The sequence below is a fragment of the Salmo salar genome, chromosome ssa04 (genome assembly GCF_905237065.1).
Source record: "Salmo salar chromosome ssa04, Ssal_v3.1, whole genome shotgun sequence".
NCBI lineage: Eukaryota > Metazoa > Chordata > Actinopteri > Salmoniformes > Salmonidae > Salmo > Salmo salar.
Genome location: NC_059445.1, coordinates 83,002,572 through 83,030,537, shown reverse-complemented (window position 1 = coordinate 83,030,537; position 27,966 = coordinate 83,002,572). Strand labels below are relative to the sequence as shown.

General features: G+C 45.3%; 2 protein-coding genes across 2 annotated transcripts; one reads left to right on the top strand and one right to left on the bottom strand.

Moving 5' to 3' along the window:
- The first annotated feature begins 68 nt into the window (after positions 1-68).
- On the top strand, positions 69-25,522 carry myo19 (myosin XIX). Its single transcript, XM_014198281.2, has 24 exons — positions 69-390; positions 4,624-4,777; positions 8,745-8,893; positions 9,223-9,336; positions 9,478-9,610; positions 9,835-9,904; positions 10,158-10,260; positions 10,422-10,518; positions 10,700-10,776; positions 10,889-10,979; positions 11,174-11,342; positions 11,760-11,833; positions 12,068-12,189; positions 13,780-13,893; positions 14,248-14,424; positions 14,995-15,135; positions 15,268-15,375; positions 15,630-15,700; positions 16,038-16,117; positions 17,958-18,118; positions 21,892-22,021; positions 23,285-23,370; positions 23,782-24,111; positions 24,336-25,522. Exons 1-24 carry the CDS (start codon positions 343-345, stop codon positions 24,447-24,449), a joined length of 2,913 nt encoding a protein of 970 aa, XP_014053756.1. The 5' UTR covers positions 69-342; the 3' UTR covers positions 24,450-25,522.
- znhit3 (zinc finger, HIT-type containing 3) lies at positions 25,519-27,359 on the bottom strand. The gene is made up of 5 exons (NM_001140621.2): positions 27,201-27,359; positions 26,495-26,532; positions 26,263-26,328; positions 25,971-26,057; positions 25,519-25,802 (listed from the first exon to the last, which is right to left on the bottom strand). The coding sequence occupies exons 1-5, from the start codon at positions 27,266-27,268 to the stop codon at positions 25,633-25,635; spliced, it is 429 nt and encodes a 142-aa protein (NP_001134093.1). The 5' UTR covers positions 27,269-27,359; the 3' UTR covers positions 25,519-25,632.
- Between the last annotated feature and the right edge of the window lie 607 nt (positions 27,360-27,966).

Here is a 27,966-nt window from a genome sequence, read left to right as displayed (position 1 = left end):
ATGACTCAACAGCCGGTGTGGGCGGAACGAGCTGGGTTAAGAGTTTCTGTGTTCTATGTCACGGAGAGTGTGCGTACTCCGCTCCTGTCGTAACAGCCGGTGTGTGCGGAACGAGCTGGGTTAAGAGTTTCTGTCCTTCACTGTGGAATTTTATGATAGAGGGAAAGTTTCACATCCCATGTCAAATGGCGGCGGAATAGTCAGACTATGGATCCTACACGTCTAAACTATATAAAAGTCTGATTCACTTTTGCCTGGTGTCAAGAAGGGGAAAAAAACTCCTTGACAACAGCATCGCTTTTCTACTACTTTGCAAGAGGCGGCGGGACAACTTCCAAATCCATGAGTTCTGAGAAGAGTCAGCGCATAGGAAATGGACATGGGGGAAAGGTAGGCGACAACACTGGGCCTTTTGAGCACTTTGGTAGTTAGTTGTATTTAAAGTGTTTTTAATGAATTCCAAATCTCTCAATGAATCGACGTCTGAATGTATTATTAACTAATGTCGGCTTTATCTTATTATTGTTCTGAGTAAAGGGGCTTGTGTAGCGTTACATAGATACATGTTGTCTACACCAGGTCTCCCAAACTTGGTCCTGGGGCACGTTTTGTTTTTTTCCCTCCCAGCAGCTGATTCAAATAACCAACTCATCACCAAGCTTTGATTTATTTACTACTACTGTATTTATTGATTTATTTTGCTCCTTTGCACCCCAGTATTTCTACTTTACACACTCATCTACTGTCAAATCTACCATTCCATTGGTTTAATTGCTATATTGTATTTACTTTACCACCATGGCCTATTTATTGCCTTTACCTCCCTTATCTCACCTCATTTGCTCACATTGTATATAGACTTATTTTTCTACTGTATTATTGACTGTATATTTGTTTTACTCCATGTGTAACTCTGTGTTGTTGTTTGTGTCAAACTGCTTTGCTTTATCTTAGCCAGGTCGCAATTGTAAATTATAACTTGTTCTCAACTTGCCTACCTGGTTAAATAAAGGTGAAATAAAAATAAATAAAACATTTGAATCAGCTGTGTAGTGTTAGGGCAAAAACCAAAAACGTGCACCTGGACAGAGTTTGGGAAACGGGTCTAGAACAGTAACATTTTGCCTAGCTGTTGCCACACCTGTGTAGCTCATGTATGCTCTCCTCACAGTTTCATATAATTTATACAATTCGGTAATCTAGAGTTGGCTTCATTCAGCCTTTTGAAAGATCTCCAAGACTGTTAGTTTCAACCTTTACTGACAGTTTTCAATTAGTGGCATGCAATCATCACTTGTTACAATCAATTGAATACAAACATTTAAACATTGACAATGGAGCAGAAAAAATGCACCCCATTATAGCCTCATATTTTTATCCTATCTAGTGCTCAACAAACATTTCATGAGGAACATAGTTTAAAAAAATAATAATAATAATAAAGTGATTTGAAGCTACACACAATTTTACAAAGTTTCACATGACAAATAAAAAGGTAAATAGATCATGATTGTTTTGTTATGATAAGGTAAAACGATTGTATCACGACAATGCTGATGGTATATACATTTAAAAACTAAATGAGCCTCTGCACACATGGAGGCAAAATGCACATATTTCATGCATCTGTTGCCAGACTAAAGAGCTATATTTAACTGAGCGCCATTTCAAGCATTTGGTAGGATTTAACCAATCCAATAAAGATGTCTAGAGAACACACTAACTAGACACTTAGGATAAGCAAGGTAGCTGGAGATTAAATGTTTATTTGTTGAATGTAAATAGACTTAACCTACAACTGTTTTTGTAGTTTCCTGACAGAAGCTGTGGTGCAGTTAGTCTTTGTCCCGTAGGCCAGTCTGTTTTGTCCCGTAGGCCAGTCTGTTTTGTCCCGTAGGCCAGTCTGTTTTGTCCCGTAGGCCAGTCTGTTTTGTCCCGTAGGCCAGTCTGTTTTGTCCCGTAGGCCAGTCTGTTTTGTCGTTGTCGCGTAGGCCAGTCTGTTTTGTCGTTGTCGCGTAGGCCAGTCTGTTTTGTCGTTGTCGCGTAGGCCAGTCTGTTTTGTCGTTGTCGCGTAGGCCAGTCTGTTTTGTCGTTGTCGCGTAGGCCAGTCTCGTCTTTGTCCCGTAGGCCAGTCTGTTTTCTTTTGTGGTGTAGGCCAGTCTCGTCTTTGTCCCGTAGGCCAGTCTGTTTTGTCCCGTAGGCCAGTCTGTTTTGTCCCGTAGGCCAGTCTGTTTTGTCCCGTAGGCCAGTCTGTTTTGTCCCGTAGGCCAGTCTGTTTTGTCCCGTAGGCCAGTCTGTTTTGTCGTTGTCGCGTAGGCCAGTCTGTTTTGTCGTTGTCGCGTAGGCCAGTCTGTTTTGTCGTTGTCGCGTAGGCCAGTCTGTTTTGTCGTTGTCGCGTAGGCCAGTCTGTTTTGTCGTTGTCGCGTAGGCCAGTCTGTTTTCTTTTGTGGTGTAGGCCAGTCTCGTCTTTGTCCCGTAGGCCAGTCTGTTTTCTTTTGTGGTGTAGGCCAGTCTCGTCTTTGTCCCGTAGGCCAGTCTGTTTTCTTTTGTCGCGTAGGCCAGTCTCGTCTTTGTCCCGTAGGCCAGTCTGTTTTGTCGTTGTCGCGTAGGCCAGTCTCGTCTTTGTCCCGTAGGCCAGTCTGTTTTGTCGTTGTCGCGTAGGCCAGTCTCGTCTTTGTCCCGTAGGCCAGTCTGTTTTGTCGTTGTCGCGTAGGCCAGTCTCGTCTTTGTCCCGTAGGCCAGTCTGTTTTGTCGTTGTCGCGTAGGCCAGTCTCGTCTTTGTCCCGTAGGCCAGTCTGTTTTGTCGTTGTCGCGTAGGCCAGTCTCGTCTTTGTCCCGTAGGCCAGTCTGTTTTGTCGTTGTCGCGTAGGCCAGTCTCGTCTTTGTCCCGTAGGCCAGTCTGTTTTGTCGTTGTCGCGTAGGCCAGTCTCGTCTTTGTCCCGTAGGCCAGTCTGTTTTGTCGTTGTCGCGTAGGCCAGTCTCGTCTTTGTCCCGTAGGCCAGTCTGTTTTGTCGTTGTCGCGTAGGCCAGTCTCGTCTTTGTCCCGTAGGCCAGTCTGTTTTGTCGTTTTGTCCCGTAGGCCAGTCTGTTTTGTCGTTTTGTCCCGTAGGCCAGTCTGTTTTGTCGTTTTGTCCCGTAGGCCAGTCTGTTTTGTCCCGTAGGCCAGTCTGTTTTGTCCCGTAGGCCAGTCTGTTTTGTCCCGTAGGCCAGTCTGTTTTGTCCCGTAGGCCAGTCTGTTTTGTCCCGTAGGCCAGTCTGTTTTGTCGTTTTGTCCCGTAGGCCAGTCTGTTTTGTCGTTTTGTCCCGTAGGCCAGTCTGTTTTGTGGCGTAGGCCGGTCTGTTTTGTCCTGTAGGCCAGTCTGTTTTGTCGTTTTGTCCCGTAGGCCGGTCTGTTTTGTGGCGTAGGCCGGTCTGTTTTGTGGCGTAGGCCGGTCTGTTTTGTGGCGTAGGCCGGTCTGTTTTGTGGCGTAGGCCGGTCTGTTTTGTGGCGTAGGCCGGTCTGTTTTGTGGCGTAGGCCGGTCTGTTTTGTGGCGTAGGCCGGTCTGTTTTGTGGCGTAGGCCGGTCTGTTTTGTGGCGTAGGCCGGTCTGTTTTGTCCCGTAGGCCGGTCTGTTTTGTCCCGTAGGCCGGTCTGTTTTGTCCCGTAGGCCGGTCTGTTTTGTCCCGTAGGCCAGTCTGTTTTGTCCCGTAGGCCAGTCTGTTTTGTCCCGTAGGCCAGTCTGTTTTGTCCCGTAGGCCAGTCTGTTTTGTCCCGTAGGCCAGTCTGTTTTGTCCCGTAGGCCAGTCTGTTTTGTCCCGTAGGCCAGTCTGTTTTGTCCCGTAGGCCAGTCTGTTTTGTCCCGTAGGCCGGTCTGTTTTGTCCCGTAGGCCGGTCTGTTTTGTCCCGTAGGCCGGTCTGTTTTGTCCCGTAGGCCAGTCTGTTTTGTCCCGTAGGCCAGTCTGTTTTGTGGCGTAGGCCGGTCTGTTTTGTCTTGTAGGCCAGTCTGTTTTGTCGTTTTGTCCCGTAGGCCGGTCTGTTTTGTGGCGTAGGCCGGTCTGTTTTGTGGCGTAGGCCGGTCTGTTTTGTGGCGTAGGCCGGTCTGTTTTGTGGCGTAGGCCGGTCTGTTTTGTGGCGTAGGCCGGTCTGTTTTGTCGCGTAGGCCGGTCTGTTTTGTCCCGTAGGCCAGTCTGTTTTGTCCCGTAGGCCGGTCTGTTTTGTCCCGTAGGCCAGTCTGTTTTTTTGTGCTGGAATAAAAATATTTTTTTGAATTGTGTATGCAGTAACAGAGTCATGCTGAGACTCAGTATTTTCACTCTAAAATGTATGTTGTATGTCAAACCAAAAAACAATGATTTAAAAGTTAAATGAATCATACAACTATGCATAAGTACTACTCTTAACAATTACCACTGAACATTTTACAAAAACACGTTTGAGCCTTCATTCTGTTACCAAATGTAGCATCTGAACTGTTCTTCAAGTAAATGTGTTTTTGTAGTAATTGTTTAAAAGTCTTATTAGATGAATCTCAGCGTAAAGCCCTCATTTAATGCTAACGCCTGTTATGATACAGACCTGCGTTCCTGTGGAATAGTACAGGCCGCTGGTGTTTACCCTGGTCTTCTCTCCCATGGTTACCACAGGTGAAAGGAGGAGTCAGGAAGAAGTCTGGACATGCTCACAGGAAGTCTCTAAATGACTCACTGGAGGGAGAGGTCAAGGCCTTCCTCATAGACGAGGGCCAACTGCACACTTACGATGACCTCACCAAAGTCAACCCCGTGACCCCAACAACAGGTAGGACCCGAAGCCATGGCTACCTCTGTGTTGGAGAGAGCCAGACATGACTCACCAGCAGTCAAGCTTGTTTTGCTTTGGAACTGAAATTCCCTCTGGACTTTAAACGATGGTTCCTTTTTGAACATGTTATTATAGCTACTAGTTTAAACTTTCTGTTTTCTTGTTGTTCCCTGTGTGTGTTCCCTGTGTGTGTTCCCTGTGTGTGTGTGTGTGTGTGTGTTCCCTGTGTGTGTGTGTGTGTGTGTGTGTTCCCTGTGTGTGTGTGTGTGTGTTCCCTGTGTGTGTGTCTGTGTGTGTGTTCCCTGTGTGTGTGTGTGTGTGTGTGTGTGTGTTCCCTGTGTGTTCCCTGTGTGTGTGTGTGTGTGTGTGTGTTCCCTGTGTGTTCCCTGTGTGTGTGTGTGTGTTCCCTGTGTGTTCCCTGTGTGTGTGTGTGTTCCCTGTGTGTGTGTGTGTGTGTGTGTGTGTGTGTTCCCTGTGTGTTCCGTGTGTGTGTGTGTGTGTGTGTTCCCTGTGTGTTCCGTGTGTGTGTGTTCCCTGTGTGTGTGTGTTCCGTGTGTGTGTGTGTGTGTGTGTGTGTGTGTGTGTGTGTGTGTGTGTGTGTTCCCTGTGTGTGTGTGTTCCCTGTGTGTGTGTTCCCTGTGTGTGTGTGTGTGTGTGTGTGTGTGTGTTCCCTGTGTGTGTGTGTGTGTGTTCCCTCTGTGTGTGTGTGTGTGTGTGTTCCCTGTGTGTGTGTGTGTGTGTTCCCTCGTGTGTGTGTGTGTGTGTGTGTGTGTTCCCTGTGTGTGTTCCCGTGTGTGTGTGTGTGTGTGTGTTCCCTGTGTGTGTGTGTTCCCTGTGTGTGTGTGTGTGTGTGTGTGTTCTGTGTGTGTTCTGTGTGTGTGTGTTCCCTGTGTGTGTGTGTTCCCTGTGTGTGTGTGTGTGTTCCCTGTGTGTGTGTGTGTGTTCCCTGTGTGTGTGTGTGTGTGTTTCCCTGTGTGTGTGTGTGTGTGTGTTCCCTGTGTGTGTGTGTGTGTGTGTTCCCTGTGTGTGTGTGTGTGTGTGTTCCCTGTGTGTGTTCCCTGTGTGTGTGTGTGTGTTCCCTGTGTGTGTTCCCTGTGTGTGTGTGTGTGTTCCGTGTGTGTGTTCCCTGTGTGTGTGTGTGTGTGTGTTCCCTGTGTGTGTGTTTGTGTGTGTTCCCTGTGTGTGTGTGTGTTCCCTGTGTGTGTGTGTGTTCCGTGTGTGTGTTGCCTGTGTGTGTGTGTGTGTGTGTTCCCTGTGTGTGTGTTTGTGTGTGTTCCCTGTGTGTGTGTGTGTTCCCTGTGTGTGTTCCCTGTGTGTGTGTGTGTTCCGTGTGTGTGTTCCCTGTGTGTGTGTGTGTGTTCCCTGTGTGTGTGTGTGTTCCCTGTGTGTGTGTGTTCCCTGTGTGTGTGTGTTCCCTGTGTGTGTGTGTGTTCCGTGTGTGTGTTCCCTGTGTGTGTGTGTGTGTTCCCTGTGTGTGTGTGTGTGTGTGTGTGTGTGTGTGTGTGTTCCCTGTGTGTGTGTGTTCCCTGTGTGTGTGTGTGTGTGTTCCCTGTGTGTGTGTGTTCCCTGTGTGTGTGTGTGTGTTTCCCTGTGTGTGTGTGTTCCCTGTGTGTGTGTGTGTGTGTTCCCTGTGTGTGTGTGTGTGTCCCTGTGTGTGTGTGTGTGTGTGTGTGTGTGTGTGTTCCCTGTGTGTTCCCTGTGTGTGTGTGTGTGTTCCCTGTGTGTTCCCAGTGTGTGTGTGTGTTCCCTGTGTGTGTGTGTGTGTTCCGTGTGTGTGTTCCCTGTGTGTGTGTGTGTGTGTGTTCCCTGTGTGTGTGTTTGTGTGTGTTCCCTGTGTGTGTGTGTGTTCCCTGTGTGTGTGTGTGTTCCGTGTGTGTGTTGCCTGTGTGTGTGTGTGTGTGTGTTCCCTGTGTGTGTGTTTGTGTGTGTTCCCTGTGTGTGTGTGTGTTCCCTGTGTGTGTTCCCTGTGTGTGTGTGTGTTCCGTGTGTGTGTTCCCTGTGTGTGTGTGTGTGTTCCCTGTGTGTGTGTGTGTGTTCCCTGTGTGTGTGTGTTCCCTGTGTGTGTGTGTTCCCTGTGTGTGTGTGTGTTCCGTGTGTGTGTTCCCTGTGTGTGTGTGTGTGTTCCCTGTGTGTGTGTGTGTGTGTGTGTGTTCCCTGTGTGTGTGTGTTCCCTGTGTGTGTGTGTGTGTGTTCCCTGTGTGTGTGTGTTCCCCGTGTGTGTGTGTGTGTGTTCCCTGTGTGTGTGTGTTCCCTGTGTGTGTGTGTGTGTGTTCCCTGTGTGTGTGTGTGTGTTCCCTGTGTGTGTGTGTGTGTGTGTGTGTGTGTGTGTGTGTGTTCCCTGTGTGTTCCCTGTGTGTGTGTGTGTGTTCCCTGTGTGTTCCCAGTGTGTGTGTGTGTTCCCTGTGTGTTCCCTGTGTGTGTGTGTGTTCCCTGTGTGTGTGTGTGTTCCCTGTGTATGTGTGTGTGTGTGTTCCCTGTGTGTGTGTGTTTCCCTGTGTGTGTGTGTGTGTTCCCTGTGTGTGTGTGTTCCCTGTGTGTGTGTGTGTGTGTTCCCTGTGTGTGTGTGTGTGTTCCCTGTGTGTGTGTGTGTGTGTGTGTGTGTGTGTGTGTGTTCCCTGTGTGTTCCCTGTGTGTGTGTGTGTGTTCCCTGTGTGTTCCCAGTGTGTGTGTGTGTTCCCTGTGTGTTCCCTGTGTGTGTGTGTGTTCCCTGTGTGTGTGTGTGTGTTCCCTGTGTATGTGTGTGTGTGTGTGTTCCCTGTGTGTGTGTGTTCCCTGTGTGTGTGTGTGTGTGTTCCCTGTGTGTGTGTGTTCCCTGTGTGTGTGTGTGTGTGTTCCCTGTGTGTGTGTGTGTGTTCCCTGTGTGTGTGTGTGTGTGTGTGTGTGTGTGTGTGTTCCCTGTGTGTTCCCTGTGTGTGTGTGTGTGCTCCCCTGTGTGTGTGTTCCCTGTGTGTGTGTGTGTGTTCCCTGTGTGTTCCGTGTGTGTGTTCCCTGTGTGTGTGTGTTCCGTGTGTGTGTGTGTGTGTGTGTGTGTTCCCTGTGTGTGTGTGTTCCCTGTGTGTGTGTTCCCTGTGTGTGTGTGTTCCCTGTGTGTGTGTGTGTGTGTGTGTGTGTGTGTTCCCTGTGTGTGTGTGTGTGTTCCCTGTGTGTGTGTGTGTGTGTGTTCCCTGTGTGTGTGTGTGTGTGTTCCCTCTGTGTGTGTGTGTGTGTGTGTGTGTGTGTTCCCTGTGTGTGTGTGTGTGTGTTCCCTGTGTGTGTGTGTGTGTGTTCCCTGTGTGTGTGTGTTCCCTGTGTGTGTGTGTTCTGTGTGTGTTCCGTGTGTGTGTGTTCCCTGTGTGTGTGTGTTCCCTGTGTGTGTGTGTGTGTTCCCTGTGTGTGTGTGTGTGTGTGTTCCCTGTGTGTGTGTGTGTGTGTGTTCCCTGTGTGTGTGTGTGTGTGTGTTCCCTGTGTGTGTTCCCTGTGTGTGTGTGTGTTCCGTGTGTGTGTTCCCTTGTGTGTGTGTGTGTGTGTTCCCTGTGTGTGTGTTTGTGTGTGTTCCCTGTGTGTGTGTGTGTTCCCTGTGTGTGTGTGTGTTCCGTGTGTGTGTTCCCTGTGTGTGTGTGTGTGTTCCCTGTGTGTGTGTGTGTGTGTTCCCTGTGTGTGTGTTCCCTGTGTGTGTGTGTTCCCTGTGTGTGTGTGTGTTCCGTGTGTGTGTTCCCTGTGTGTTCCGTGTGTGTGTGTGTGTGTGTGTGTGTGTGTGTGTGTGTGTGTGTGTGTGTGTGTGTTCCCTGTGTGTGTGTGTTCCCTGTGTGTGTGTGTGTGTGTTCCCTGTGTGTGTGTGTGTGTGTGTTCCCTGTGTGTGTGTTCCCTGTGTGTGTTCCCTGTGTGTTCCCTGTGTGTGTTCCCTGTGTGTGTGTGTGTGTGTGTGTGTGTGTGTAAATCCCTGTTTGTTCCCTGTGTAAATCCCTGTGTGTTTTTCTGTGGTTAGTGCTGAAATGCCTACAAGCCAGGTACAGGGCGAAGGTTTTCTACACCCATGCTGGCTGTACCCTGGTGGCCCTCAACCCTTTCCAGCCAGTCCCTGACCTCTACTCCTTGGATGTGATGAAGGAGTACCATTGTGCTCCACAGCCACAGGTACTGTACAACCATTAGCCTGTTTATCACTGGTATTATCATGGCCTTTTGGTTTATAGCATGTCCTACCTACCTACCTACCTACCTACCTACCTACCTACCTACCTACCTACCTACCTACCTATCTACCTATCTACCTATCTACCTATCTATCGATCTTTAATTTTAGTGCCTAGTTACTGTAACTCATGAAACAAAGTTTTTTGGGTAAATTTAATGTTTTAATAATTTAAAAACAGAGGGAAGGGTCAATGCTGACGGAAAGGAGTCACATTTCATGAATTCTTACAACACAACTGTCTCTGATATTTATTTCTTTGTCTGTCCAGGAGTCCAAACCCCACATCTTCATAGTGGCGGAGGAGGCCTACAGGAATGTACAAGGCCAGGTGGAGCCCGTGAACCAGTCTCTGGTGGTCAGCGGAGAGAGCGGAGCAGGAAAGGTAAACTTAATCAATAATGGTGGATATAAAATATCTACGGTCCTTTTATTACACTATTATGAAGTGTCAATAATGGAAGTTTAACATATGTTTTTAAAGTACCCTGAATTATTTCAAATCACTGTCTTTGTTCTTGACCAGACATGGACCTCTCGTTGCCTTATGAAGTATTATGCCACGGTAGCAGCGTCTTCCTCTCTGCTGAAGAGTCAGGACACCGTGGAGAGGATAGAGAAGAGGGTACTGGACTCCAACCCCATCATGGAGGCTTTCGGTGAGACTGGAAACCAGTTTTACTTTCGAATATCAACTTTTATTTGTTTTATTTTATTTTTTAAATGAAATCATCAACAACTTAGCCAATATTGGAATAAAGGTGCATGGATCTAGCTAATCAATGTGGTCTTTGATGTGTTGATCCAGTTGACATGATGATGATTGTTGTTGCTCGATGTTCTCATTCCATGCTTTTATTTACTGGACCCCTTATTTATACAGGCAACGCCTGCACCTTACGAAACAGCAACAGCAGTCGTTTTGGGAAGTACATCCAGCTCCAGCTCAACCGGTATGTCTGGTTGTGTATCTGCTTCTAGATCAGTCCTCTTTAGCCAAGTGGTCATTGATGACTATGACTGTAATATTTGACAAGATGGCACCAACAGATATGGGAGCAGACTAGTGTGCTATCACTGCAGACTCCTAATAAATAAGTTAACGAGGTATGAGAACATCACAGTAAATCTAACTGAAAAGGCTGTTTTGTGCTGACGACACAACCAAGCGCCCCGTTCAATCAAATGTCTTTGTCATCTGTCCAGGTCTCAGCTGCTGGTGGGAGCATCAGTACAAACATACCTACTGGAGAAGACCAGGGTAGCTGGACAACCAGCTAATGAGAGAAACTTTCACATATTCTACCAGGCAAGTTAAAGACAAACTCTTGACTATAAAGATGAATTTTAAGTTAATGTTAATGTTTGTAAATTAAGTAATATCGTGTGTGTGTGTGTGTGTGTGTGTGCGCCTGGCCTCGGTACATGTCAATACATTTATTGTGATATATATATTGACATTCTATTCAGATGATGACAGGAGGCAGCGATGAGCAGAGGAGGGAGTGGAAGATGTCACATGACCAACGTTTTGACTGGCTTCCAAATGCTGAAAAGACATTGGAAGGTACGTTTGTTGTGTCCTCATCCTCCAGCCACGGGATTGAAAACAATAGCTTCTAATCGGTTGCATGTATTGAATGTAAAGGTACCATGTATTTCTATTCTATTCAGGTCAATGTTCCCAGTTTCTGATTTTGCTCTTCTTCTTTTTGTCTTCTTCTTCTCTTTGTCTTCTTGTTTTGCAGAGGATTGTTTTGATGAGACTGTAGAGGCTATGCTACACCTGGGCATCAATGCAGAGATGCAGGGACATATATTTAGGGTAGAATGATATAAACTAAATCACCTAAATGATTCCAAAAGTAGATTCTGTTCTGTCTCCACATAATCACTCATAAATACATTTCTACCACAACTTCCTGTTGTCTTAACAGATACTAGCAGGTCTTCTTCAGTTGGGGAATGTGACTTTCTGTTCTGCCATGGATGAATCACAACCCTGTGACCTCGAGGAGAAATCCAAAGGTATTTAATCTGATATTACACTAGATCAACTTTCTGTTCTGGCGTTTTAGACTTCAGTTCGATTTAAACTGTTGTCTGACTCCGTTCTCGTACCTTTTAAGACATCAGTTCGGCTCCAACGTGGTCTCAACAATCAATTAATCAATCTCATTTGAAGACCGTTTTTACATGAGCCCTCCTGTCTTATCCTGTAGACTTTATGCAGCGTTGTGCATCGTTGCTGTGTGTCCCAGTGGAGGAACTGCAGACATGCCTCAGGGTACGGACCCTGAGGGCAGGGAAGCAGAGTGCTCTCTTCAAGCCCTGCTCCCTGGCAGACTGCAGTGTCAGGAGGGACTGCCTCGCAAAGGTCATCTATGCACAGTGAGTCTGACCAACAGAGAGGACATATTTCCTTCAGAACCTCTTTATAATCACTCCTAAGTTAAAAATCTGACATAAATATTCAGATCTGAACCAGGTTGTGATTTTGAATACTTTACATTTTTTTCCCCCTAAAGTAGATTCTGAGAGTGAATATTTATTAGAAGCATGCGTTTGGGATGAGGTCCAGCTCTTGTCTGTTGTGATGAAAGACTTACCTGTCCTCTCCCTCATCAACTTCATTCTGAAAATATCACACCCTTTTAATGTGTACTGTAACTACAAAGGAATCAGCCATTTTAATGTGTACTGTAACTACAAAGGAATCAGCCATTTTAATGTGTACTGTAACTACAAAGGAATCAGCCATTTTAATGTGTACTGAATGTTTATTTGTTTTTTAATTTTTCCAAACAGATTATTTGAATGGTTGGTTACATTCATCAACGACAGCATATGTGCAGACAACTCTACCTGGTGCAATTTCATAGGTAAATAAGTAGATTTGTAATACGTAATCTCTCCCATATTAAACATTAATCCTTTGTTTGCTTGTCCCTCTCTGGTTAAGTGGGTTTGATAAAATGTCTGCTAAATAGAATTTATTACGTTTCTTTCTCTGTCTCTCTGTCTCTCTGTCTCTCTCTCTGTGTCTCTCTCTCTCTCTCTCTCTCTCTCTGTGTGTCTCTCGTCTGTCTGTCTCTCTCTCTCTCTCTCCCCCCCAGGTCTGCTGGATGTTTATGGTTTTGAGTGCTTTCAGTTCAACAACCTGGAACAGCTATGCATCAACTACGCCAACGAGAAACTGCAGCAGCACTTTGTAGCCCACTATCTCAAAGCCCAACAGGTAGTTGTTACGCTAAATTAACATTTTCCAAAGCCCAACAGGTAGTTGTTACGCTAAATTAACATTTTCCAAAGCCCAACAGGTAGCTGCTACGCTAAATTAACATTTTCCAAAGCCCAACAGGTAGTTGTTACGCTAAATTAACATTTTCCAAAGCCCAACAGGTAGCTGCTACGCTAAATTAACATTTTCCAAAGCCCAACAGGTAGTTGTTACGCTAAATTAATATTTTCCAAAGCCCAACAGGTAGTTGTTACGCTAAATTAATATTTTCCAAGTTGAAATCGTGAACTGTGTTTTTCTAGTTTACCCTCTACATCAGGGGTATTCAACTCTTACCCTACGAAGTCCGGAGCCTACTGCTTTTCTGTTCTACCCTGATTTATTAATTGAACAATGGAAGAAGAGAAGAGAAAAAAAAAAGCAGTGAGTCTGGCTTCGAGGTCCAGAGTTGTTTGGGGGCTGTACGGCTCTAGCCTCCGGTCTCAGAGTGTTAACCTGCGTAGAACTAGACCGTGACAGGACTGGATGTTCCCATTCTGAATGAGCCAGAGGGTGTGTAACACTTTGGAGCGTAGGAAAGTGTTTTCTTTAGTTGTCTAGTGTTGTCTTGTCTAGTGTTGTCTTGTCTAGTGTTGTCTTGTCTAGTGTTGTCTTGTCTAGTGTTGTCTTGTCTAGTGTTGTCTTGTCTAGTGTTGTCTTGTCTAGTGTTGTCTTGTCTAGTGTTGTCTTGTCTTGTCTAGTGTTGTCTTGTCTAGTGTTGTGTTGTCTTGTCTAGTGTTGTGTTGTCTTGTCTAGTGTTGTGTTGTCTTGTCTAGTGTTGTCTTGTCTAGTGTTGTCTTGTCTAGTAGATCTGATAGAGGGCATCCCCACTGGAGTGTTCTCTCTCCTCAATGAGGTGTGTACGTTAGTGGATCCCAACTCCGGTCCTCCAGTATCCCCAACAGCACACATTTCTGTTGTAGCCCCGGACAGAAACACCTGATTCCACTTGATTCAACATGGGTTTGATGATTAGTTGACAAGTAGAATCAGTTGTGTTTGTCCGGGGTCACAACAAAAATATGTACTGTTGGGGGTACTGGAGGCCCGGAGTTGGGATCCACCGCTCTAGAATACTGCGTTAGAGCTACCTTTAAAAAAAAAAGTCTTATCTAGTGTTGTGTTGTCTAGTGTTGTGTTGTCTTATCTAGTGTTGTCTTGTCTAGTGTTGTCTTGTCTAGTGTTGTCTTGTCTAGTGTTGTGTTGTGTTGTCTAGTGTTGTCTTGTCTAGTGTTGTGTTGTCTTGTCTAGTGTTGTCTTGTCTAGTGTTGTCTTGTCTAGTGTTGTCTTGTCTAGTGTTGTCTTGTCTAGTGTTGTGTTGTCTTGTCTAGTGTTGTCTTGTCTAGTGTTGTGTTGTCTAGTGTTGTGTTGTCTTGTCTAGTGTTGTGTTGTCTTGTCTAGTGTTGTGTTGTCTTGTCTAGTGTTGTGTTGTCTTGTCTAGTGTTGTGTTGTCTAGTCTAGTCTAGTCTTGTGTTGTCTGTCTAGCGTTGGGTTGTCTGTCTAGCGTTGGGTTGTCTAGTGCTCAACAGTGAAGTCTCTCACCCTTAGGAGGAGTACGTCTCAGAAGGGTTGGAGTGGTCGTTTGTTAAATACCAGGACAACCAGGGTTGTCTGGATCTGATAGAGGGCATCCCCACTGGAGTGTTCTCTCTCCTCAATGAGGTGTGTACGTTAGTGGATCCCAACTCCGGTCCTCCAGTATCCCCAACAGCACACATTTCTGTTGTAGCCCCGGACAGAAACACCTGATTCCACTTGATTCAACATGGGTTTGATGATTAGTTGACAAGTAGAATCAGTTGTGTTTGTCCGGGGTCACAACAAAAATATGTACTGTTGGGGGTACTGGAGGCCCGGAGTTGGGATCCACCGCTCTAGAATACTGCGTTAGAGCTACCTTTTAAAAAAAAAAAAAAAAAAAAATCAAGTGATTTTTGTACAGAAACAATATATCAAGGTCTTTGGTTGTTTCTGTTATTCACATGTCTCTGTCTGTTAACCCATCCATCCATTCAGGAATGCCTTCTCAACCGAGCTTCCGACGCCAAGCAGTTCAGGGTTCGTCTGGAGAAAGAGCTGTCTGACAACGGCAGTATGAGCTGGGACAAGTTCAGCAAGCAGCCCCACTTCACTGTGGCTCACTATGCTGGCAAAGTCTCCTACCAGATAGACGGCATGATGGAGAAGAACAAGGTACGCTGGAACAATGCTGTGGAAGGTGCTGCTAATCATTTTATAGTTGATAGCAAAAAAACACTTTTTTTTTTTATTTACAAGACCTGCCTGTGCTGATTCTATAATGGATAACTGACATGTTTGGTCCATTCAGACACTACTGTATGGAAGTCTGTGGAAGATGCTAGCCCCACATACTTCATAACCAGAAGACATTGCAAGACTTAATTTCATGAGGAGATTTAATTAAGACCATACATACAGTGCATTTGGAAAGTATTCAGACCCCTTAACTTTTTCCACATATTGTTAAGTTACAGCCTTGTTCTAAAATGGATTACATTTTTAAAAAATGTTTTAAGTCTCATCAATCTACAAACAGTACCCCCTAATGACAAAGCAAAAACTGTTTTAAATTTTTTTTTGTTGCAAATGTATTAAAAATAAAAAACTGAAATCCAATTTACATGTGGAGAAAGTGAAGGGGTGTGAATACTTTCTGAATGCACTGTACTTCATAGCCAAAAGGACATTGCAAGACTTAATTTTATGAGAAGACTCTAAAATGCACCTTTCTCCCTTCTATAGGACCCAGTGCCCCCAGAACTAATCCACCTGCTAAAGAAGTCTGAGAACCCTCTGCTTCACCAGCTGTTTGCTGACAGAGACCCAGCGGGTCAAGGCACCAGGGGACTCAAACAAGTGGTCACTGTGGTCTCTAAGTTCAAGGTGAGGTAAACATCCTAGATGTTCGACAATACAACAAAAGGATTCCTATCTCTTTCTGTGGTATTCACTTGTTCTGGAATTCCTCAGAGTTCTCTTGTTCCATATTTTATGGATGGTATTGTCTCCCTATAGAACTCTCTGGAGAGTCTAATGAAGATTCTACACAGCACCACTCCTCACTACACCCGCTGCATCAAACCCAACACAGACTGCAGGCCTCTCACCTTTAAAAAGGAGGAGGTAGGAGAAAGAGACTGCTTTGACGTGGTAACAAACCATGAGAACGCATGAATCATCATCACGTCTTTGTTCAGTAGATGTTTTTCATCTTCTTGGAACACAATCATGACATTTGATAACTGGAAAAGGAAATGTGCAATTGATAACTCGGATATTGGTCACTAGGCAAATCATATTTTTTATTTAATATGTTCTACAACTCTCTTATAAAGCTATATTTTATGATTTCATTCATTTTATGATTTCATTGTTAGGTCATTATGCAACTGGAGGCCTGTGGGATTGTAGAGACCATACACATCAGTGCAGCAGGCTTTCCAATAAGGTAAGGTCAGAGGGGGATGATGTATTGCACAGAGTTAGGGGTGTCAAATTTCAAGTATCTTTCCCAGGTTTTCCAGAAATCCTGGTTGGAGGATTCTGGATTTCTTGCTTATTCCCTCCTAATTCCAGGGATCTTCCAACCTGGTTTTCCGGATGTTTTGCAATACTATAGAGAGCAGATCCCTTTCCTGAACTGGGCTTGAACCTCTGCACAACTACACAAGAGGCACTGTCATCAGTACCACTGACCCAGATAGACACGGGTTATACTGAACAAAATCTCCTCTTGATTTAGACTGCCGCTTTCCATCTCACTATGTTTTTGTTTCTCTGTGCAGAATTCCTTATACGAGTTTCACACAACGTTATGGACTGATTTCCAACTTGACGTTGTTTTCTCAAGGAGCTGGTGAGAAAGGTAAGTCTGACATCAGGAGACATGTACTGTAATAGTGTTTGGTGGCGTTATGCCAATGGTAACTTTAAACTTTAACTTTAACTTTTTTTTTTTTTTTTTAATCGATGTGATAGGAGAAAACTGAGGATGGATAAACAACATTGTGGTTACTTCTCAATACTAATCTAAATGACAATACTAATCTAATTGACAGAGTGAAAAGAAGGAAGCCTGTACAGAATAAAAACACATTATAAAACATGCATCCTGTTTGGAACAAGGAACTAAAGTAATACTGTAAAAAATGTGGCAAAGCAATTACGTTTTTGTCCTGAAGACAAAGTGTTATGTTTGTGTCAAATCCAACACAACACATTACGGAGTACCATTCTCCATATTTCAAGTATAGTGGTGGCTGCATCATGTTATGGGTATTTTGTAATCGTTAAGGATTGTGGAGGTTTTCAGGATGAAAAAGAAACAGAATGGAGCTTCGCACAGACAAAATCTTTAAAAAAAAAAACCTGGTTGAGTCTGCTTTCAACCAGACACTGGGAGATGAATTCACCTTCAACAGTACAATAACCTAAAACACAAGGCCAAATCTACACTGGCGTTGCTTACCAAGAAGACTGTTCCTGAGTGGCCGAATTATTATAGTTTTGACTTAAATCTGCTTGAAAATCTATGGCAAGACCTGAAAATGGTTGTCTAGCAATTATCAACAACCAATTGGACATACCCTGAAGAATTTTGAATAGAATAATGGGGAAATGTTGTACAATCCAGGTGTGAAAAGCTCTATATACAGTATATTTCATAATTTTTTTTAATTCAGGCTGTAACGCAACAAAATATGGAATAAGTCAAGGGTTATGAATACTTTTTGAAGACACTATTAACTCCAAAGAAAACAAACCGTTGAATAGTGAACTCTTGGGTCAATAGTTTTATCAGAATGAATACAGCTGGGGTTTCTGCTATCTTTGTTCTCTCTTGTTGATGGCTCTTTTCTTTTCTCTCTGCTAGCTCTCCTGTCCTTCGAGTTGATCCTGTACTCTCCTACTCTGGAGCTCCTTCGAGTTGATCCTCTCCCCTCCTACTCTGGAGCTCCTTAGAGTTGATCCTCTCCCCTCCTACTCTGGAGCTCCTTAGAGTTGATCCTGTACTCCCCTCCTACTCTGGAGCTCCTTAGAGTTGATCCTCTCCCCTCCTACTCTGGAGCTCCTTAGAGTTGACTTTTCTAAAATATGTTTCCAACTATTTTATAATCTCTCAGGTAAAACGCATGCTTAAGCAATTTCTTCATTGCATGCTGTGCTATTTCTTTCTCTGACGTTCCCCGCTGGCTCTGACTTGCTGTCAAAATGAATTATCTGTCGCGCTGTCAAGTTGACGCTATTTGGTTGTATTCCAGAATGGAAATATGTGTTATGCTAATTGTCCATTGTTATGGGGTGACACTTTATAGCTCTAGAACCTAAATGCCGTGGTATGCTCTCAACATCTACATAGTTTTACCTCATATCATGGTTTACAGGCATGCCATCAAGTGTTTATACATTCATTGTGCATTCATTCATTGTGTGGTTTGGCAGTTGAAACCAAATGGGTCGACAACATTCACTTTAACCTTGAAGCAACCATTTTTTTTTAAGTGCTACCTTGAATTAAATTTATCAGCTGTGGTTAGAAATCTGGTCAGTGTTTCGGGACATGCAGACTATGGTGTCTTGGATTGACATGTAAAATGTGTTGGGACTCTGCTGTGTGTGTGTCTGTATGCAGTCCTTCATATAGATGTCAGTCTGTTTATGTCTCTCTGTCTCTCTGTGTGTGTCTGGCTCTCGCTCTCTCTCAGGATTGGAGGCGGACAACAAGGACGCTCTTGGTTTGGCTGTGGCTGATATTCTCAGGGTGGTGTTAAGTCACTCTCTCGACCCCTCACGCCATATCGACAACGAGGCCCGCAGCTCGCTGGTGCACTGCGGCAGGACCAAAGTGTTCCTGACTAATTCCATGGTCAGTGTTGTATTGGCCTTCAGCACCATAGTTGGTTGAATGTGATTATCAAATCAATGAGATTTTAATACTCTTGAAGTCCAGTTATGTATACTGAACAGAAATATAAAATTAACGATTTAACTGAGTTACAGTTCATATGATGAAATCCATAAATTCATTAGGCCCTAATCTATGGATTTCACATGACTGGGTAGGGGTGCAGCTGTGGGTGGGCCTGCGAGGGCATAGGCCTTCCCCTTGGGAGCCAAGTCCACCCACTTACATTTAAGTCATTTAGCAGACGCTCTTATCCAGAGCGACTTAGAAATTGGTGGATTCACCTTATGATATCCAGTGGAACAACCACTTTACAATAGTGCATCTAAATCTTTTAAGGGGGGGGGGGGTTAGAAGGATTACTTTATCCTATCCTAGGTATTCCTTAAAGAGGTGGGGTTTCAGGTGTCTCCGGAAGGTGGTGATTGACGCCGCTGTCCTGGCGTCGTGAGGGAGCTTGTTCCACCATTGGGGTGCCAGAGCAGCGAACAGTTTTGACTGGGCTGAGCGGGAACTGTGCTTCCTCAGAGGTAGGGGGGCCAGCAGGCCAGAGGTGGATGAGCGCAGTACCCTTGTTTGGGTGTAGGGCCTGATCAGAGCCTGAAGGTATGGAGGTGCCGTTCCCCTCACAGCTCCGTAGGCAAGCACCATGGTCTTATAGCAGATGCGAGCTTCAACAGGAAGCCAGTGGAGAGAGCGGAGGAGCGGGGTGATGTGAGAGAACTTGGGAAGGTTGAACACCAGACGGGTTGCGGCGTTCTGGATGAGTTGTAGGGGTTTAATGGCACAGGCAGGGAGCCCAGCCAACAGCGAGTTGCAGTAATCCAGACGGGAGATGACAAGTGCCTGGATTAGGACCTGCGCCGCTTCCTGTGTGAGGCAGGGTCGTACTCTGCGAATGTTGTAGAGCATGAACCTACAGGATCGGGTCACCGCCTTGATGTTAGTAGAGAACGACAGGGTGTTGTCCAGGGTCACGCCAAGGTTCTTAGCACTCACTCTGGGAGGAGGACACAATGGACTTGTCAACCGTGATGGCGAGATCATGGAACGGGCAGTCCTTCCCCGGGAGGAAGACCAGCTCCGTCTTGCCGAGGTTCAGCTTGAGGTGGTGATCCGTCATCCACACTGATATGTCTGACAGACATGCAGAGATGCGATTCGCCACCTGGTTATGAGAAGGGGGAAAGGAGAAGATTAATTGTGTGTCGTCTGCATAGCAATGATAGGAGAGACCATGTGAGGATATGACAGAGCCAAGTGACTTGGTGTATAGCGAGAATAGGAGAGGGCCTAGAACAGAGCCCTGGGGGACACCAGTGGTGAGAGCACGTGGTGCGGAGACAGATTCTCGCCACGCCACCTGGTAGGAGCGACCTGTCGGGTAGGACGCAATCCAAGCGTGGGCCGCGCCGGAGATGCCCAACTCGGAGAGGGTGGAGAGGAGGATCTGATGGTTCACCGTATCAAAGGCAGCAGATAGGTCTAGGAGGATGAGAGCAGAGGAGAGAGAGTTAGCTTTAGCAGTGCGGAGAGCCTCCGTGACACAGAGAAGAGCAGTCTCAGTTGAATGACCAGTCTTGAAACCTGACTGATTTGGGTCAAGAAGGTCATTCTGAGAGAGATGGCAGGAGAGCTGGCCAAGGACGGCACGTTCAAGTGTTTTGGAGAGAAAAGAAAGAAGGGATACTGGTCTGTAGTTGTTGACTTCGGAGGGATCGAGTGTAGGTTTTTTCAGAAGGGGTGCAACTCTCGCTCTCTTGAAGACGGAAGGGACGTAGCCAGCGGTCAAGGATGAGTTGATGAGCGAGGTGAGGTAAGGGAGAAGGTCTCCGGAAATGGTCTGGAGAAGAGAGGAGGGGATAGGGTCAAGCGGGCAGGTTGTTGGGCGGCCGGCCGTCACAAGACGCGAGATTTCATCTGGAGAGAGAGGGAAGAAAGAGGTCAAAGCACAGGGTAGGGCAGTGTGAGCAGGACCAGCGGTGTCGTTTGACTTAGCAAACGAGGATCGGATGTCGTCAACCTTCTTTTCAAAATGGTTGACGAAGTCATCCGCAGAGAGGGAGGAGGGGGGGAGGGGGAGGAGGATTCAGGAGGGAGGAGAAGGTGGCAAAGAGCTTCCTAGGGTTAGAGGCAGATGCTTGGAATTTAGAGTGGTAGAAAGTGGCTTTAGCAGCAGAGACAGAAGAGGAAAATGTAGAGAGGAGGGGGGGAAAGGACGCCAGGTCCGCAGGGAGGCGAGTTTTCCTCCATTTCCGCTCGGCTGCCCGGAGCCCCTGTTCTGTGAGCTCGCAATGAGTCGTCGAGCCACGGAGCAGGAGGGGAGGACCGAGCCGGCCTGGAGGATAGGGGACATAGAGAATCAAAGGATGCAGAAAGGGAGGAGAGGAGGGTTGAGGAGGCAGAATCAGGGGATAGGTTGGAGAAGGTTTGAGCAGAGGGAAGAGATGATAGGATGGAAGAGGAGAGAGTAGCGGGAGAGAGAGAGCGAAGATTGGGACGGCGCAATACCATCCGAGTAGGGGCAAAGTGAGAAGTGTTGGATGAGAGCGAGAGGGAAAAGGATACAAGGTAGTGGTCGGAGACTTGGAGGGGAGTTGCAATGAGATTAGTGGACGAACAGCATCTAGTAAAGATGAGGTCAAGCGTATTGCCTGCCTTGTGAGTAGGGGGGGAAGGTGAGAGGGTGAGGTCAAAAGAGGAGAGGAGTGGAAAGAAGGAGGCAGAGAGGAATGAGTCAAAGGTAGATGTGGGGAGGTTAAAGTCACCCAGAACTGTGAGAGGTGAGCCATCCTCAGGAAAGGAACTTATCAAGACGTCAAGCTCATTGATGAACTCTCCAATGGAACCTGGAGGGCGATAAATGATAAGGATGTTAAGCTTGAAAGGGCTGGTAACTGTGACAGCATGGAATTCAAATGAGGAGATAGACAGATGGGTCAGGGGAGAAAGAGAGAATGTCCACTTGGGAGAGATGAGGATTCCAGTGCCACCACCCCGCTGGCCAGATGCTCTCGGGGTATGCGAGAACACGTGGGCAGACGAGGAGAGAGCAGTAGGAGTAGCAGTGTTATCTGTGGTAATCCATGGGAGCCAGGCCCAGCTAATCAGAATGAGTTTTTTTCCCCACAAAAGGGCTTTATTACAGACAGAGATACTCCTCCGTTTCATCAGCTGTCCGAGTGGCTGGTCTCAGACGATCCCACAGGTGAAGAAAAATATGAGAGAAATAAGCATTTTGTGCATATGGAACATTTCTGGGATCTTTTATTTCAGCTCATGAAACATGGGACCAGCACTTTACATGTTGCGTTTATATTTTTGTTCAGTGTAGTAAGTGTGAGTCGTATATTAAGGCCCCTAATCCATCAACGTAAAGGAATTTCGGACACGTCTTTTTAGTCTAAATCCAATGAGATGGTTCAAATGTTTTCTTGAATTCACGTTAGTTGACAACTAAAATCAATTGTAAATCAAAACTAAACGCTGAACTGACGTCTGCCCAGTGAGATGGGTCAAAGCGGACCCGATAGTCTGCGGACTCTTTGTCACCATGGGCTGACAATAGAATAGGAATTTAATAGGATGTTTATGGGGCTAACAGACTGATGCCTCGGCCCCTGTGGGCTATGAATCAAAGTAGGTGACCTCCAGACAGTTGTCCTGTCTATAAGCAGTGTACTGTGGGCTGAGTCTGGGATAGGCCTAATCCTCAGTACTGATCTAATCTATAGCTGGAGCTGCTGGAGGAACACAGGAACCGGGTGTGCTCCCAGAGGGCCTTCTCTATCCAGTGCTGCTGGCACAGGTACAAACAACGCAGACGTCACGCCATGAGACGGGCCGTCACCCTCATCCAAGCAGGTAAGGTCAAGACCTAAATCCCTAGCAGTCTGTGAGAGAGGGAGAGGTCACAGTATAGCGCTCCGTAACAATGGCCTCGCTCCAACTGGCTCTGCCATCACGTCTGTTATGCAAATGGAGATCATTGCATGGCACACAGCTTCACTGCTGTATGTACAGTAACCTGTCTTGGTCTGGCTGTTCCTGTCTGTGTCCTGTCTTGGTCTGGCTGTTCCTGTCTGTGTCCTGTCTTGGTCTGGCTCTCCCTGGCTGTTCCTGTCTAGGGGGCCCATCTTGGCCTGGCTGTTTCTGTCTAGGGGGCCCATCTTGGCCTGGCTGTTCCTGTCTAGGGGGCCCATCTTGGCCTGGCTGTTTCTGTCTAGGAGGCACATCTTGGCCTGGCTGTTCCTGTCTAGGGGGCCCATCTTGGCCTGGCTGTTCCTGTCTAGGGGGCCCATCTTGGCCTGGCTGTTCCTGTCTAGGGGGCCCATCTTGGCCTGGCTGTTTCTGTCTAGGAGGCACATCTTGGCCTGGCTGTTTCTGTCTAGGGGGCCCATCTTGGCCTGGCTGTTTCTGTCTAGGGGGCCCATCTTGGCCTGGCTGTTTCTGTCTAGGGGGCCCATCTTGGCCTGGCTGTTTCTGTCTAGGGGGCCCATCTTGGCCTGGCTGTTTCTGTCTAGGGGGCCCATCTTGGCCTGGCTGTTTCTGTCTAGGGGGCACATCTTGGCCTGGCTGTTTCTGTCTAGGGGGCCCATCTTGGCCTGGCTGTTTCTGTCTAGGAGGCACATCTTGGCCTGGCTGTTCCTGTCTAGGAGGCACATCTTGGCCTGGCTGTTCCTGTCTAGGGGGCCCGTCTTGGCCTGGCTGTGTCACTGTCTAGGGGGCCCATCTTGGCCTGGCTGTTCCTGTCTGTCTGGCCAAGAGGCACCAGATGGTAGAGCCTGCGACTCTGTTCAGATGACTACGGGTTACTGTACTTGAATCCTTATGAAGAAACAGAACAACTTAAGCTCACCTGAACAACACCTTGACCATATGTTTCCTCTGAGTCACATTGGTGTTAATATCTAGATATACCTTTGGTGATCAGATCTCGATGATTTAATCCAGATAAAGTGTTCCTTTTTATACAAATGACAGCATTTGACACAGCTGTTAAGACAAAATAGTGCATGTATAGAATGTACGGTTGTCTGTGACGGATCTATAGAGATACGATGTAATAATGTTCTTTTTAATTCTGTGGCTGTATCATTATCTGATCGCTTCTCCTTCCTCCTGCAGTGGTGCGGTCATGGCTGGTCAGGAGAGCGGTCCGGAGGTGGCACAGGGCAGCCATAGTCCTCCAGAGGTCCTGGAGGAAATGGAGGGTGAGTAGATGTCCTGCTGGCTTCTCGCTAGGTCACCCTTGCACAAAATGGGTTTTTAACCTCAAGGATCGTTCCTCGTTAAACAAATGGTAAATTAAAATAGGAGGCACGCATGGATTTTCTTGAATTCAGTGGCTCCCATCCTCGCTGTCTGAATTCTAGGACAGTGTTTAACTCAAGTGGTCGGTTTCTTCTATGTAGGAATTTCTCCTTTCCTACAGGAATGAATTAATTTGATATTTGAAATGTTAAAATACTAACGGTTGCTTCATTAAAAGAAAATACACCATACACCCATTTAAAAACAGTCGTCTTTTTTTTTTTTTCATGGTGATGGTCCTTGTCAGACATGCAAGAAGGAAAAGCTAGTACAGGAGTTGTGACTGTACAGACTTTGTCCTCGTGTTGCAGGCGCTGATGGACGCCCTGGCTGAAGCAGAGCTGGATGACGCAGAGGATCTTCAGGAGGAGGCTATGCCACCAGAGTTGGACCCCATCCTCCGGGCCAGGGGCTCGGTGCAGCTCTCCAGCATCCAGGAGCCCGTCATGGTGCGAGGCTGGCCCATGGGCTTGGCTCTGGCCTCAGCCCCCACTATCACTGTGTCCATGACTGCTACTGGCTTCCAGAAGATGATGTCTGTCATGGCCTGCCTCAACGGACACTGCTTCAGGAGCAGGGAGTATAAGGTGGAGACCAACCAATTCAAGCAGGGGGTTGCCTCCATCAGGGCTCAGCCCAGGGTAAGACCACTATCTCTCCCCTCCAGACAAATATTTGTAATACTTGAGGCAAGTGAAGTCGAGCACACCTCAAATATACATATATATATTTCAATATGTATTTGACCCAGGTCTACCCCCTCAACCAGAGAATTCCCACCTGCATTCACATGTGATACTGTATTGTTGAATTTCTGTACAAATCCATTGTGAATGTTGTTTGTGGTCCTTTCCCACTTCATTAGGGGTCTATTAAGCTCCACTACCAGCGATCTCCACTGCTCTACGCTGATCTGCATCCAGACCACAAGCGTGATGGAGTGACAGGCTTAAACCAGATACTGCTAGAGAGCACCTGAGTGGGATCCATTCTATGTTCATCATTTATATCCAGCACTTTTTAAGTGAGCTGCCTCAATCATATAACCGCACCTTTTGATAAGTACTGTAGATGGAGATAAATGGACCAGGAGAAATTGTTTTGTAGTGCTTTAGCTGCCATATTGGAAATATTTGATCATTGTTGAAAGTCTCAGGCTTTATGACCACTTGGGTGCCTTTCTCAAAATCTGTGGCATTCAACTCAAGAATGTACTGCTGGTGAACTTGGCATTTTTATTTATGGGAAGATGTTCCTTTGGGATATTTGTACTCCTTTGTAATGTTTAATTTTAGATATTGCTGCATTTAAGTTATTGACAGGCCTGTATTCAGAGGGAAATTGTTATTTTCATCAGGGATACATGTTGTTTAAACCACATTCTGTTTTTTTTTTTAAATCTGTATTCCATACACTTGAGCTCACAGACCAAATCTAAGTGTAATTTTAGCAAAGTTAACTACAGATCAAGGGAAAGCTGGGCATTTACACCAAATCCAGTCTATTTTTATGGCACAAGCTTCATTATGAGATCATTATTAGAAGAGGTACACTACAGTGTTTTGCACACAAGGGAATAGTATGTCTTTGAACAAGCTTTATAATCAATGTCAACCAGTTTGCTGCTGATCGCTTCAGTGTTAAACCAAACAGCATGACAGAAACACTAACGTTTTGCTGTATTTATTTGAAAGGAACCATTGATGTGCCACATTGCTTAATGCCATGATGTTTATTTGCCCGAAAAGGATTGTATACTTTGACCTGTATTTTGCCACTACAGTAGTTACCTTTTGCCTTGTCCCAATCTGCTACTATAGTAACTGATATTTTGTAACCCACCTTGAATTATGTTTATTTTGAACTGCCTAAACAATGGTGTTTGTTTAAGGGCATTCAAAGCCATACCCAGATCAAATGTGTTATGAAACATAGCTAGCTACTTGGTGTTTATATAGCTGTACCGAGAACCCCTTTTTAAAGATCTGACTTAGCTAGTTGGAGCTACAGTATTGCAAAGACAAGCTAAAATAAATATTCAACAAATTGGAATACAGTTTTATTTACACAGAAAGAAACTGAGGATTTCATTGTTTTTGTCAAAGTGAACATGAATTATGGACTCGGTGTGTATTCTGCTCAGCTCCGTCTGCAAATACATTTTAATAGTTTTGCTCAACAATCTGCAAGCATTGATCTGATAGCTCAACAAACAGAGGCTCTTGCATTGCGGTCTTAATGGCGTCTGCTTTGCTGTCTGCCGCGTCCAAAGAGCTCATCAGCTGACGGAGATGGGGGTTTCGGAGCAGCTCTCTCAGCTCCTCCGACTTGCCTGTAGAGAAGCATAAACAAAGATATTACAGCAAAGATGTCAGAACAACATTATCCATTAATGTATTAGTGGAAACTATGGCAGCCAAATGACAGTTATATACCCAGTAAGTTTAAAATGGGTTTAAAAGTTCAGAGTGCAAACTGAAATATCAAAGGCGTTTAGTACCTAATCGTCGTAGCCTCTGAAGTGGTACTTTATCTGTATGGTCATCGTCAAGGAGATCTTCAACAGTCCAGGGATCCTCTGCTGAAACTGACAAAATCAGAGTGTATAATCAAACTGCTGTATTTTATACAAATGTGATACATAAATGTGCTGCCTGATAGGAAATGGGTCCCAACGAATAAAGCATATTTCTGTCTGCAATGTTCAACTTATGAACATCTCACCAAACGCGAGTACATTCCTGGGAATTGATGAGAAGGTTCTAGGTATAACATTGACCATTATGTCCTACCATTGCTGTATGATCCATTATGGTCTTGAACAGGAGGCACTGACTGTTTAAGGGGCTGGCAGGTATCTGGGAAAAGGAAACATGATGGTAGACCCATGTCACAAACAAGTGTGATAACGTATGTTATCAGCTATTACTATTTACTGTATAGGCATGTGTAAAGTTATATGAATGATAGTCACTTCCAAGACTTTAGATACTACTATAATGGAAAAACAACAAACGTTCTTACCATTGGCCTTGTGGGTCTTGTAACAACTGAGAGAGCAGCTGAAAAACAAAGGACCAAAAAAAATGTAACAGAACATGACAGACAAATCATAATGCATGTTTTGTAGCTAGCTAAATTGTGTGGCTTTAGTAACTAGCGAAATTCTGTAGCTTTAGTTACGCTAGCTAAATCCTGTAGTTTTAGTAACGGTAACGTTGGCTAACTAAATGATGTCGCTTTAGTTACGGTAGTTAGCTAAATCCTGTAGTTTTAGTAACGGTAACGTTAGCTAACTAAATTATGTAGCTTTAGTTACGGTAGCTAACTAAATTATATAGCTTTAGTAACGTTAGCTAGCTAACTAAATTATGTAGCTTTAGTAACGTTAGCTAGCTAGCTAAATTTTGTAGCTTAAGTAACGTTAGCTAGCTAGCTAAATTATGTAGCTTTAGTAACGTTAGCTAGCTAGCTAAATTTTGTAGCTTAAGTAACGTTAGCTAGCTAGCTAAATTATGTAGCTTTAGTTACGTTAGCTAACAAAATTATGTAGCTTTAGTTACGGTAGCTAACTAAATGATGTAGCTTTAGTTACGGTAGTTAGCTAAATCCTGTAGTTTTAGTAACGGTAACGTTAGCTAGCTAAATTCTGTCGCTTTAGTAGCGATAGCTAGCTGTTTAAAAAATATATATATATGCAGAAGTACAAACAAGAATAAATTATACTCACTATCTGATTCTACAGGCCGGACATCGGTATTTGGGTGTCTCTCCACTGCACACATTGCAGATCTGCATTTTGATTATATTTTAAACAAAATGAGCAGGGAACAAAATTCTAACGCGTCGACTGCTAACTAGCTAGCTAGCAAAACAGACACATGTTGGTAAAAAGGAAAACCCAACGTAACGTAATCAGGGGTGAAAGTACGGCCCACTCGCCCTAGAAACAATACTTTAGGGAACAGGCCAGCGTGAGTAAAGGGGATACCTACTGTAATCTCAGGTGAATGCTTTCAATTGAATCAAATCAAATCACATTTTATTTCTCACAAGCCCTTAACCAACAATTCCGTTTTAAGAAAAATAAGTGTTAAGTAAAAAATAGATAAGTAATATATATATATATATTATTTTTTTTATGATTAAAGAGCAGCAGTACCTCAACAGTAGCGAGGCTATATGTACAGGGGCACAGGTTAGTCGAGTAATTGAGGTAATATGCATAGATAATAAACAGTAGTAGCAGTGTAAAAGAGAGGGGGGGGGGACAATGCAAATAGTCTGGGTAGACATTTGATTAGCTGTTCAGGAGTATTATGGCTAGAAGCTGTTGAGAAGCCTTTAGGACCTTGACTTGGTATATGTCTTCCACATTTAACTGCCTTACTCATAGGCAGAACCGGCAGATTTTTCCACCTTGCTGGCTCAGGGATTTGAACCAGCTAATTTTGCAGTTAATGGCACAAAGTTCTTAACCGCTAGGCTAACTGCCA

Bases quoted from the DNA above. Each gene is read 5' to 3' on its own strand.
- myo19 (XM_014198281.2), top strand. From the start codon at position 343: ATGAGTTCTGAGAAGAGTCAGCGCATAGGAAATGGACATGGGGGAAAG. The intron at 9,337-9,477 runs GTAAACTTAATC...GTTCTTGACCAG, and splicing joins GAGAGAGCGGAGCAGGAAAG to ACATGGACCTCTCGTTGCCT. The intron at 10,261-10,421 runs GCAAGTTAAAGA...CATTCTATTCAG, and splicing joins ACTTTCACATATTCTACCAG to ATGATGACAGGAGGCAGCGA.
- znhit3 (NM_001140621.2), bottom strand. From the start codon at position 27,268: ATGCAGATCTGCAATGTGTGCAGTGGAGAGACACCCAAATACCGATGT. The intron at 26,533-27,200 runs GTGAGTATAATT...TTTGTTTTTCAG, and splicing joins CCGGCCTGTAGAATCAGATA to CTGCTCTCTCAGTTGTTACA. The intron at 26,329-26,494 runs GTAAGAACGTTT...TCCTTTTCCCAG, and splicing joins CAAGACCCACAAGGCCAATG to ATACCTGCCAGCCCCTTAAA.